At 39.4% G+C, this 13,521-nt stretch overlaps 1 protein-coding gene across 1 annotated transcript; it reads left to right on the top strand.

The window, feature by feature from the left end:
* Positions 1-2,788: 2,788 nt before the first annotated feature.
* Positions 2,789-5,128, top strand: LOC109163600 (thiamine-repressible mitochondrial transport protein THI74-like). The gene is made up of 7 exons (XM_019312349.1): positions 2,789-3,157; positions 3,246-3,460; positions 3,639-3,709; positions 4,054-4,155; positions 4,313-4,430; positions 4,673-4,808; positions 4,909-5,128. The coding sequence occupies exons 1-7, from the start codon at positions 2,843-2,845 to the stop codon at positions 4,963-4,965; spliced, it is 1,014 nt and encodes a 337-aa protein (XP_019167894.1). The 5' UTR covers positions 2,789-2,842; the 3' UTR covers positions 4,966-5,128.
* The last annotated feature ends 8,393 nt before the right edge of the window (positions 5,129-13,521 follow it).

Here is a 13,521-nt window from a genome sequence, read left to right as displayed (position 1 = left end):
AGAAATTGAGCAGGTTTAGGTTGTGGTTGTGGTTGTGAGTAGATTTGAGCAGGTTTTTGGGTATAAATGGACAAATAAACTGTATATTAAAAAAAAAACATAAAACGTCGGCTATTAAGTAATAGCCGACGTTGAATATATTTAAAAAAATAAATAAATAAAGTTTACAACGTCGGCTAATAGCATTTAGCCGACGTTGTATAGTATTTTTAAAAAAAATTAAAATACTTACAACGTCGGCTAAATGCTGCTAAATGCTAATAGCCGACGTTGTAGGTATTTTATAAAAAATTAAAATACCTACAACTTCGGCTAATAGCATTTAGCCGACGTTGTAAATATTTTAATTTTTTTTTAAAATACTATACAACGTCGGCTAAATGCTATTAGCCGACGTTGTAAACTTTGTTTTTTTTTTTTAAAATAATATATAACGTCGGCTATTTATATAGCCGACGTTATAGATAATATATACAACGTCGCCCAGAACAACTTCGGAACATAGCCGACGTTAAAAGCTCTATTTAGCCAACGTTAAAAGCCTGATGTGTAGTAATGAAACCTATAACTTGCTTTTGCAACACAATCTTACTTGTCCTCATATGGGACAGTAGGGTAAAAATATAACGTAACCAATTTGGGACTTGGCATCATATGGATAAAAAAGAGCCAGTACCCAGGTAGCCCATCAAAACCACATATGGGTTTCTCACGTAAACCTCAAAATCTTTGTTCATCGAAAATGATGGAGGATATGTTAAACATCATTCCAATTCAATATTTCATTGTAGAGGGAAGCACTAAATGTTGCTAGCAATGATGTAATGGACTTCTAGTTCAATAATAGTGCTCCAGTAGCAATGAAGTAATGGACTTTCAGTCCTAAAATATCCTCATTATCATCTTCGAGTCTAAATGGTCCTTTATCTACTTCAAGAGATTATTCGACAATCATTTGTGTGATAAGTAAATAATACTTATCCATATAAAATATCTTCAAGACATTTTTCAAGTAGGCTAACTATTGTATAAAACTTCTTCAAGGAGAAGCTCGATCTTCAGGTCGAGACAATACTTGGATTTCCAAGTCTTTTATTTCAAAACTCCATCTTTTGGCATGAGCTGATATCACCAAGCTCTCTATGTGTTTTGATAATATTTAAACATCAATATCGACTGAGATGATAAATAAATAACTCCATTAGCAATTCGTTAACGAACACATAATGGTACTTATTATTTGCAAATTCCTTCTTTGGGAGGAAAACACTTAGTCAATAATATTCAAGTTATACAAAGACTTGGTAGTTTAATGATACACGTTGTGATTTTGACTTTCCTTATTTCAAAAGTGTTCAATCCATCAGGGATTTACAAATAAATATTAGCGTCTAATGACCCATAAGTTTGTTGGTCATGACGTTTGATAGTACTAATTCCCACGTGTATGTACTGTATGTAATATGAATGTGTATGAACAAGAAGAATATAGAGTAAAGTGGGTATTTTATTCATATATGTTCTTCTGTATTTTTGTAGAGGGAAGGGGGAGAAACATAGCTTAGAGAGAGAGAGTGGGATCATGGAGAATGAACCAAAAGTCCCTTAATTAGTGGGCTACAAGCCCTTTTATAGGGTCAAGGAGGTGACGGGTTTGACCCATCTCGGGTTTTGACCCGTCACCTTTGACCCCGACCCGTAGGTCAAAATCCGAACCGCTCGACCCGACCCGACTATAAACGTTAGTTACGGACATGGGGTATATAACCTATCATGAAGCCCCCCCAGCCCGTGTCTTGACGACGAGTTAGCGAGGAAGGGTTCGGGCTGGAAAAAACAGGTTACACGGTCCGTGACATGTGCCGGTTGCCTCGTTAAAAACCTTAGGCTAACAAAAAATCCAGTGGGAGAAAAATTTTAGCCAAGGGAAAAGAGTACAACGCTAAACACAGTCTGGTTGACTAAAAAAGGTTGCCCGACCAAAGGGTCAGACTTGCAACGCGATTTGAAAAAGGTCGAACTCTGCCGGTCCAACGTCTGGACTGTTGAACGTGACCGGGTGGTCGAACTAATTGCGAAATGGAGATCTATTGTACCAATTACGGGATTGGATTTGCTTACGATCGAGGTACTAGATTTACTCGGGCGAAACAAACGCGACTCGACCAAACGAACGAGCTAAGCGCTTTTGGCAACACTAACGCAATTCGACCAACGAACGAGCTAAGCGCTTTGGTGAGACAAACGCGACTCGACCGATATGCTCGGGAAAACGAACGTGATTCGACCAATGCACTTAAAATGAACACATGTTTAAATAAATTGAATATACTAAAAAACGGACATTTAGTGCACAAATAACTTGCAGCGTACTAAAAATAAACTTGTACCAGGATTTACGTCGTAGGTTGAATTCCAAATTTCCAGGGTCCATTATATAATTTGCCCATCTTAGGTGTTGGCCAAATACCTTTTATGAGTCACGAATCCCGGACCTTTCATCAAGGCGGGTCAAGGTTTGGGTTTGACTTATTATTATTTATATATTATATATATTATATATTCAACATGTATGTTACGTGTGTGGGCCAACATACTTTTTGATGAGTCAGGAACCTATGACTTTCATTTGAATTTAGCTCGGGATTTGGCTCTGATATGAACTTGGTGGCATTTCGTCTCAATTAAAGTCTAAATTAATAATTTGACTATATATTTATGATTACTTACTCTGTATATGTTATGTCCTTAACATGGTCAAGCTAAGTCTATTGATGTATTGCAGAGAATCTTTTTAGAGTATAAACAGCCTTTTGCAATAACATATCTCGGGATCTCTCTTATGGTCATCTACTTGCCCATAGCACTTTGTAAGGATTGGATTAGCAGAGTATTGGGCATGAATTCATTCCAAAAACTTCACAATGATAATAATCCTCTCTTGGACTCATCAAGCCTACATGTTCCCCTTAGAATGAATGAAATCGAACAGAATTATGAAGAGAAGTTGGGAAGTTACTGTGAGAAAGACACAAATTTAGAAGAAGGAAGAAAGTCAGTAATGTGTAAAATCCAAGATAATAAGTGCCAAGGACTTAGCAAACTGGAAGTTATTAGGTGCAGTTTATATCTTGCTCCCATATGGTTTATAACCGAGGTAAGTTAAAGTTATAGCTTTCTCAAAACTATAATTTTCACTTATTTCTGGGTTTCCTGCCAATAGTCTTGTTGGTTTGTTGGTGCAGTATTTGTCGAACTCTGCCCTGGCTAATACAAGCGTCGCAAGTACCACCGTTTTGACTTCTACATCAGCGCTCTTCACGCTCTTCTTTGAAGCACTGCTTGGCCAGGACTCAATAAATACTGCAAAATTTATTGCTGCTGCATTAAGTATGACTGGTGTTGGAATGACCACTGTTGCGAAAACGTGGGCGTCTGATGAAATTCTGAGCGTATCTGAGTAAGTAATTGGTATTTGAATAGCTTAATTCGAGTTTCGTATCGAGCCATTTTTGTTGGTAAGAGATCCTACTATATGAAATCTGTTGCTGAGTTCTACTTGACTTTATAAAACTTGTAGTTTTGTGGAACAATGTTTAGATTGTTGTGATTACTTGGATTCTGTTCATTTGGATCAGGGAAAAAATGCATTCTATTATTGGGGATGCTTATGGTCTTCTCTCGGCAGCATCTTATGGGCTATTCACAGGAAATTACTTTTGAAGTAAATTTCTTATACCATTTAAGTCAATATAACCTTCCCTAGTCTGATTTTTGGCCTGTTGGGCGGAGCCCGGTAAATGGCCAGGTCCATCAATTCGTGGCTAGGGGATTGTTGGGCAGTGGCTAGTGGAGGGCCAAGTCCAAGACCCTATCACTCGAAAATGTGATGACGGTCTATAATGAAATAAAGTTGCGGCTTTGTTACGAGCTATAACTTTTGGCGTAGTGGTATACACTTAATCCTAACAGGTGGTATTAGAGTCAAGTCAGCTATAGCTTTTGGAGTAGTGGTAAGCGCTTGATCCTAACATGGCCGATGTACTAGTGCAGTGCTTCTCAAGAAAGCCGCGGGATCAGAGGGAGAAAAGGTAGATGTGCAGAGGATTTTCGGATATATTGGACTTTTTACTCTCCTTGGCATTTGGTGGCTTGGTAAGGACCAAAATATTATTGCAAGTTCATGTCCACTAGGAAATCTATCATAACAATAACATTTATTAGTTTTTTTTCCTATAGGGTGCATAAATGGTGATAATGTTTTCTTTTGATCCAAATAAATGCTAATTCTTTTGATTTGCTTTTTATGCAGTATGGCCATTATATGTTCTTGGGATAGAACCTAAGTTCAGTTTTCCAAATAGTGCTTCTGTTACTGAAGTCCTTCTACTGAATGGCTTTGTTGGAAGCGTTATTGCAGACTATTTATGGTAAGAGTAACATCTTAGCATTGTGCCTTCAATAAGACCTTAAAACAAGATTTGTTACTTTAGATATGTTAAGAGTCTCACATTTTGGAAATGCTTAGATAGAACATATGGGTTTATAAGGTCATTACTTAGACAACAAAGTATACTATGGATTAGGATTTATCTTGCGTTGTGGACCCTGATCCTTCTAATGCCAACCCTGACTAGCTAATTGGTTGGATTCAATTTAATGATGTTAACAGGGCATTGTCTGTAATTTGGACAACTTCGCTAGTAGCAACTCTAGGCATATCCTTGACCATACCTCTGGCTATGTTAGCAGACATGGTAGTCCACGGGTGCCACTATTCTCCAGTGTACATTCTAGGATGCATTCAGGTGCACTTCCTTCGATTAAACTCTTTGTCGTTTTATTTCTTTTGTTTCTTCTCATCTCTTTTAAGTATTGTGTTTCACCGAGTACTGCAATATTCTACAGGTTTTTGCTGGATTTGTTACGGCTAACCTTCATAACAAGCCTTCCACTGAAGGTTAATATTCGAGCTGGAGAAAACCGATTGAACCCCTTGTGTGTATGTGTGTACTGGAGGATCTAAAAATGACTGATAAAATTTATTGTGAGTGTTTGTATTTGGAACAAATGGAAGAAACTTGTGTTAACCTGGTCATTATTATTTCCACCATATTTTGGCTTATCATTCTTGGATTCTTCTGGTGCTAACTTTTGCTAGTGTAGGAAAAAACTATTTTATGACTGATAATGGATTTCAGCGTTGCATTATGCTTATTTCCCAGTAAGTCACCCATCCTGTAAGCGTGGTGTTTTTGGTTATCTGGTTGTCATATCTTTTTTAAAATCGATTGGAGATAAGTAGGTGGATATTAACCATTTAATCATATCTCTCTATGGTAAGTCACAATGCGAATCAAGTGGGGACTGAACTCAGTCAACCCGGCCCACACCCAACAATTGAGATGATTCCAAATGCAGACACCAGGACACCAAATGTTTCTGTGATTACAAAGAACTTTGAAAGTCATGTTCTTTGGAATCATCAAAAAATTGTCACTTTGCAGATAAATATGCATTCACCATGAGAGGGTGAAGCAGGTTTGAGTATTTTCACAATCAATCATCCAGAACTAGAAGAAACAATGTCATCATCATCAGGAGTAAAGGTGCGTGATTTGATCGCAGAATGTTTAGCCGAAGCTGCATCGGATTCAGAAGAGAATCAACACAAAGCTCTGCAGAATTTGGTTGCCATCACCAAAGTGAGCCCTCAAAATCTCAATTTGGTTGCTCAAGCAGAAGGCGCGATACCTCGACTTCTAGGCCTGTCCAAGTCCTCCTCGTCCTCCATCACGGTCCAGGTCCTGGCACTTTCCACGCTCTTCAACCTCTCCCTCAACCCCAACCTGAAGAAGTGTCTAGCAGATATGGAGTCCATCACATTCCTCAACTCCCTCATCGGCTCATCCTCTCACAGGGCTCTGAAGACTGCTGCAAAATCGCAGCATCTGTGGTGTGCATATAACACTATGTAAATGCATGAGTTAGCCTTATGCTAGATCGTTTGTATGTGAGGGTTGAGTGAGAAGGTCAATTGGATAGAAGAAAATATTGAAGTTATTTAACACATCAAAATTTGATGCAAATTATACTAAAACAGGTCAAAAACAGAAATAAATTATTTATAAGAGAAGAAGGAATAAATAATGACATTTAAATAATTTAGGTCAAAAACAGAAATAAATTATTTATAAGAGAAGAAGGAATAAATAATGACATTTAAATAATTTTTGAGCCTTTTCAGCCGCATTTTGAGATTCAAATTGCACCTCCTTCTATTTGCGAGATAGAACCTCTAGGTTATACAATTCATCAAATAAAATATGTGCATAATTGTATCAAAGAGTTAATTCCATGGTTGCAGTAGGCGCTAGGTGCTAGTTGGGCGCCTAGCGCCTAGGCGGAGTCTAGGCGGCGCTAGGCGGGCGCCAAAAAAATAGTCGTAGACTTGCAGTTTGACAATTTTAATGAGGTTGCTTTCAACATTTAATCAAATATGAAATACTCAAATACTTCAATCATCCAAAGATTCAAAGTATCAAACTAGTCTACGAGTGTATATATGTCATATTATATATATATGTATGCGCGCGCGCGCTCACATTCACACACACAAATATATATATATATATATATATACATAATAATAATAAAAAAAAATAGGCCGAGCCGATCGGGTTAACTCGACCGAAATAGACGAGTTAACTCGACTAATTTAGACGCTAGGCAGCCAAATCGGCCGAGTTAGGCGCTAGGCGGACGCCTAGGCGGCCGGTAACCTAGGCGGGCTGTAACACCCCGTGTTACGACCCCTAAAACCAATTAATTAATTAACCCATAGCCCAAGAGAAAGAATAAATTATAATAATTAATTAGGGAAAAAGGCCCACCATAGTCCATGGGCCCTCATCCCTAAACCCAACCCCTAGTCCTAAAAGGATTAGACCCTAAATAAGACCCTTAGATATATAAATAGGGAACCTAGAAGGCACCTAGAATTCCCACAAGAATAACGCCCCACCACCCCAAAAGAGCTCCAAGAATCCCCTTAGAAGAAATCAAGAAAGCAAGAAAGCTTAAAGAAAGACCCTTCATAGCCAAGGAATTAGTTAAGGCTAAGAGGTAACCCATGTCTCAACAAAACCTATTTTCATAGCTATGATTCCCCTCTTAGGGTTTCCCCATATTATTGTGTATTGATGATTTATTATTATTGATGATTGATGGGATGATTCCATGGGTGATCTTGGTGATGAAAGGTTCTTGATGATTATGGTGTTCTTGATGAATTATATGGCGTTCTTGATGATTATATGATGTTCTTGATGATTGTAGGATGTTCTTGATGTTTATGTGATATTCTTACCGAATCTTGATATTAGAAGATGAATTGTGTCCTTGTTGATTTAAAAATGATTAGAGCCCTAGGTGTATCGTATGGAATTATTCTTGGTATATTGGGTGGGAATTCGCATGATTGGGTGTTGATTATATCTAGGAAAGCATGATAGGTTATGTGCCATATGTTTCTCGATCTTTGATCCGTTAATTGTCTACGTGTGTTATCAATTGCGTTTGAAAGTGTATAAGCATGGTTTCGGGTTCCACAAAGGTTCCCGGGGCGTTTTTGGTGAAAAAGAGTCAGTGGGGGATAGGTGGGGGTAGGGGACCCGCCACCTACCCGTGTCCTTCTTGGGCAACGCCGGCAGCGGGCAGCCGGCGGGCGGGCAGCTGCCCGCCGGGCACCCGGTGCCCGGATTTGCTACCACCGGCGGGCAGCCGGCGGGTGATCCCTCACCCACCGGCTACCCGCTGGAAAATACCCCAAATTGGGATTTTGGCTTCCCCGTTTGATGTTCCCCCGACCCCCGTGGTGTCCCAACGGACTCCGTCTATCGTGCCTATGTCTAGTTTGATATTTCGGGTACCGTTCGTAGGTTGTATGACTCTTATATATTGCATGTTAGTTGAATTGGTATCCCATTGACCTAGGTGAAAGAAGTATGAACCCCTTAGGAGTATTCTTAGTATGTGAAGGATCACGCATAGGTTTTGTTATACGTTTTCTCCCCCTCCCCAATGTGACAATGTGGGTTGCATGTGCTTGCTATGTGTTATGTGTGCATGATACCCCAATCCGGTTGCGATCGGATTGGTTATTCCTGAGCTACGGTTCAGAAGCTGGCTGCGGTCAGATTTACACTCTTGGGCTGCGGTCCACCGTTTGGTTGTGATCAAACGTTTCTACATGAGCTGCGGTTCATACTTTCCTGGCTGCGGTCAGATGACATACTCTTGGGCTGCGGTCCACTGTTTGGTTGCGATCAAACTATGATGAGCTGCGGTTCATCGGTCGGTTGCGATCGACCCCTCCGTGTTGCGATACGGGGCAGGGTGCTGCGGGGCCGTGTCAGAGCTATATGCGCTGACCCTCATGTATGGGCATGCGATTGGTCCTGTGGCGCCAACAAAGTGTGCTATGTGATGAGATATGGATGGGTTGTTGTTATGAGTGTCTCGGGAGGTGACTTTGGGATTTATGCCGGGAATCGTATATGTTGGGTTATGGATATTAACTGTGCTTATCTCTATCTTCCTTGCCTGTTTCCCTATGCTTATGAAGTGTATATGCTTGATTATGACCGTTGCCTGTGCTAAGCTCTATCTGTTGAGTCTATTCCCTGTTTTGAAAGCTAGAGTCTCCTAGGATATATCTTCATGCTTCGAAATGACTTTTCGTATACCTATGTATATATCTATATGTATCGTATTTCAACGCGTTGGAGTGGGTTACCAGCATCTCTCGCTGAACAGATATATTTAGCTTTCAGGCACAGAAGAATAAGTCACTGGAGCGCGCTAGAAATTGGAGCGTAGAAGTAGATAGTTTCCCTTTCGGCCTGCGTGTCATGCTTATGCATTTACATTATCAAGGATATTAGTTAGTTAGCCTGTGCACCTGAGTTCTCTAGCTCAGGTGTGGCATAGCACCCCGTACTCTTGTATTACGTTTTGGGATTTAATGAGATTTCGCCTTTACTTTATAAGTTTTAAATATCTAGAAAATTTGGGGTGTTACACGGGCGCCTAGAGGGGAAATCGCCACGGTCTAGAGGCGCCTAGCGCCTAGGCCGGCGCCTAGACCGATTTTTACAACCCTGGTTAATTCCACCAAAGATCCTTTGTCTTTGGTGTCAATTCTAAATTTAGTCCCAGACTATCGTCATTGTCATTCAACATTCCATATTATTATTTTTTAGACACTTTTAGTCATCCTCATTACTTTTCCTATTTTTAGTAAGGACATTTTTGTCTTTTCATATTTTTATTTTGTTATTTTTCCGATTTCAACCGATTTAATTGGTATATGACTTTAGGTAACCTCTGATTTTTAGTAACCATATTTTTCAATCGGTTTTTAGTAAAATCCTAAGCCTATTAAATTGGTTGAAACAGGAAAAATAACAAAAGAAAAATATGAAGAGACAAAATTGTCCTTACCAAAAATCAAAAAAGTAATGAGAAGGACTAAAAGTGTCCAAAAAATAATAGTCTGGACTAAATTTAAAACTACCATTAAAGACAAGGGACTTATAGTGAAATTAACTCTTGTATCAAATGCTATTAAGAACCATTATCAGTAGTATACTGAGTGCAATAAATGATTAGAGGAATAAAGTAGAAGCAAAATGGGCAGTATTGTAACTTCCTCTTCAAATCTTCCCACACATCTCTTGCCTTGTCTAGATGCTTGACACTTTGTGCTATAGATGAATGCATGGACTTAAAAATCTATGAGCACACCATCAAATTACACCGTCTCCACGCCGGATATTGGTTACTCTCTCTGTTTGGTGCCAAGATGATGCCATCAATGACACACCATTTGTTCTTTACCTCCAAGGCAATCCTCATGGATATGCACCAGGAGCTATAGTTAGAACTACCTACTAGAAGAGGACTCACAAGAATTAGGTTTGGATTGTCGTTCGAATTGAAGTGAAACGGATTCTCCAGATCCTCCATCGTCTGGTTTCTCTGTGTTTGTGGAAGCGTAGCTAGAGTTGTGTGAGCCGGCGATCCAGCTGTCGAAGGCACTTGTTAGTGTTTTTAAATGTTTAAAAAATCCCATATTATAATTGGAAATATTATTATGGCATACTAAGATAGGTTTAGAGTCTATCCGTCCAGCTTTACAGACGATTGATCAATCAGAAGCAACAACAGAAGGACTGACACTGAAGATTTGATTTAGGAAGCTGGTTTCTAAAAAGTCTTACGCGGTATTATCAGACAAGTTTGGAAAGAAGATCAGCGTATATTTTCAAGAAAGGTATGGACCAAATCTTCTAAGATTACATTCCTCCTTTATAGTCCTACCTTCTACAATCAAAGTCATTTATGGAGAGTGTTTATTGAAGAATCTATAAGTACCCTTACTCGAAAAGAATTAGGGTTACGCCGAAAGCAAGAAGAAACTCTCCCTATCTACTATATGAGACTAGATCTTTAATTGTAATGCATCTTCTCAATACAATATGTTCATGGTGATTAAGATGATGAACTTGAGAAGAATCACTGCTGCTTAAACGAAAGGACACTGTGATCACACTGTTGTGGGAACAACTGTAAAGAGCGTCATTGAAGTGGACTGCATCAGAGTGGGCTCTCCAAGTGAAGGGATTTCATTGGACTTCTGTATGCATGGCTCTCCATCTTCAACAATCCACTAAACTTGTGTAGACTGGGTATGTACCTTGTGTGGGGCACTTGGGTAAGATTATTGTATATCTACCTTTGTACATTGGATTATGATTTAGTGGATTGGACGCCTATGTGATCGTCCCCCAGACGTAGATACACACTGTATCGAACTGGGTAAATATTCTATGTCGTTGGATTTGTGCCGTTATCTTTCTCTTACATTTTCTCCACGATTTATTATTACTGACTGACTTCGTAACTGAATCAATCAGTAATCTCTGACAGTTGATTAATCCTGTTAATCTATCTAAAGAGAGAATATGCAAAATTACATGTGGTATCAGAGTTTTTAAGTCTACATAGTGACTTGATCCGACGGGTTGTTTTTAGTTTTGCATTCTCTCTGTCTTTCGCAAGTTTTTCTTTTCTGTGTGTTCGTTGGCTGGTTGTTTGTATTCAGGATGGATGCAAGTATGAAACCACCAGAACTAGATGGTCATAACTACTCCTTCCGGAAGGCTCGCATGGAGATATATCTTCAAGCACAAGGTACCAGGATTTATCGTACTGTCCTAATTGGGTAGAGTCGTCCCACTATTCAAAATGCACAAGGAGTTACTGAAGATAAGCCCATGGAGACTTGGACAGACGATGAAATGAATGCCTCAGATCTAAACAACAAGGCATTAAATTCAATTGTAGGATCTTTGCATGAATCTGTTTTCACTCTTGTCACAGGAGTAAAAGAGGCTAAACGGGTATGGGAAATTCTTGAAACCAGATTTGAAGGAACTAGTGATGTCAAACAGTCAAAGCTACAAATGGTTCTGTCAGAATTCGAAGCACTCAGAATGACTGAAGAAGAAACCATTTCGACCTTCCACAGTAGGGTTCAGAATCTTATGAACCGAGCCTCAATTCTTGGAGAACCATTCACTGATGAGAGAGTGGTCAAAAAGATCCTTCGATCTTTACCTAAACGCTTTCGAATGAAAGTAACTGCTATTCAGGAACACACAGGTTGGGAAAAGAAGACTGTCGAAGAACTTATGGGAAGCTTACACACATATGAACTAGAAGTTCTTGCTGATGATGATCTTGGAAGCAACCGAAAAGGAAAGTCAGTGGCCTTTGTGGCTGAGGCTAATCGAGAATCTGACATAGACGACATAGATGATGAAACCTTGGCACTTCTAACCAAGAATTTCAAGAAAATCTTAAAAGGTTTCAACAGAAAGGGTCATGGTCAGTCTACCAGGACACAATACAAAGGCAACAACTCCTCATATCAAAAAGCTGATACAGCACCTTTCTCACAGAACAATCAATTTCAGACTGGTCGAACAAGACAAAACAGAAACAGTTCCACAGACACAGGTAAATCCCTCAACCGGTCAGTGCAATGTAGGGAATGTGAAGGATATGGACACATACAGGCTGAATGTGCAACGTATCTCAAGAGGAAAAAGGCTATGTCTGTAGCTACTTTAAGTGATGATGAGGAGGAAACTTCAAATGATCAGTCAGATGATAATGTGGGAAACTTTGTAGCCTTCTTTACTGCTACAGACCTTCAGTCAGACGGAGATCAATCAGATGAATAATCGTACATATCAACTGATGATTTTGAAGAGAGACACACTCAACTTGAAACAGAATTTGCAAAACTTGTTGCTAGCTGGGAACAACTTGTGAAAGTGAATAAGAATCTGAATGAAGAGCTGAAGCAAAGAGATGATCTTTTAAAGAAACTGAATACAGATCTAGTCATAAAAGAAGACCTCATCACTCAGATAAGGTCCAGAGATGGAAAACTGATCAAGGAATTGGAGAGTCTGAAGAAAAATATCCAGATGATGGACACCACATCTACCCTAGTTAAGATTCTAAACTCTGGCAGAAATCCTAATGATAAAAAGGGTCTGGGATTTGAACGAGGTGAACCTTCGAATAATGCACCTAAGTTTATCAAAGAGGGTATGTCTAAGACCACAGCTGATCACAACTATGAACAAGGCCAGTCATCTCTGTCAGTGCAGAAAGGGAAGGAGGTACGACCAGAGTGCTGATACTGGCCTGGCCAGATTAACTCATCAATCTCATTATTCAAGGTTCAAAAATAAGATTGTCAAAGTTAAATATTACACCCCTATTTGTCACTACTGTCAAACAAAAGGTCATACTCGGCCTGAGTGTTATTTTTTCTACGGAGATCAAAGGAAGGAAAAATATCAGAATAAGACCATTACACCATTCACTAAACAGGTTTGGGTCAGAAAGTCAGAAGTTATCTGCTACCCCACCATTGTTCTGACTGCATCTACAACTGATGCTAGATGGTATTTTGACAGTGGGTGTTCCAGACATATGACAGGAAATGTTAAGTGTCTGATGGCTGTTCAACCCAGCAGTGGAGCTGTAACATATGGAGATGGACAAAAAGGGAGAATAGTTGGGAAAGGTATCCTAAATGTACCAGGTTTACCTCAATTAGAAGAAGTCCTGCTAGAAAATTGTTATGTTTTGGCAAATGGAACTACTTGTCACCTATCAAAATCTGATGAATCAAAACTCTGGCATAGACGACTGGGTCACGTAAACTTCAGAGATATGGATAAGTTGATAAAACTGGAAGCAGTGAAAGGTGTACCTAAGATTAGAATAGATTCGGAAAAAATCTGTGGTGCATGTGCTATTGGGAAACAAATCAGAACTCCACACAAAGCAGTAAGAGGCATCATCACTGAGAAGTGCCTAGATCTTGTTCACATAGACCTCATGGGACCAACACAGACTGAAAGCATTGGGGGAAAG

The sequence above is a fragment of the Ipomoea nil genome, unplaced genomic scaffold (genome assembly GCF_001879475.1).
Source record: "Ipomoea nil cultivar Tokyo-kokei standard unplaced genomic scaffold, Asagao_1.1 scaffold3030, whole genome shotgun sequence".
Classification (NCBI taxonomy): Eukaryota; Viridiplantae; Streptophyta; class Magnoliopsida; order Solanales; family Convolvulaceae; genus Ipomoea; species Ipomoea nil.
Note: the sequence above shows the minus strand (reverse complement) of the source record. Positions and strands in the feature narration are given on the sequence as shown.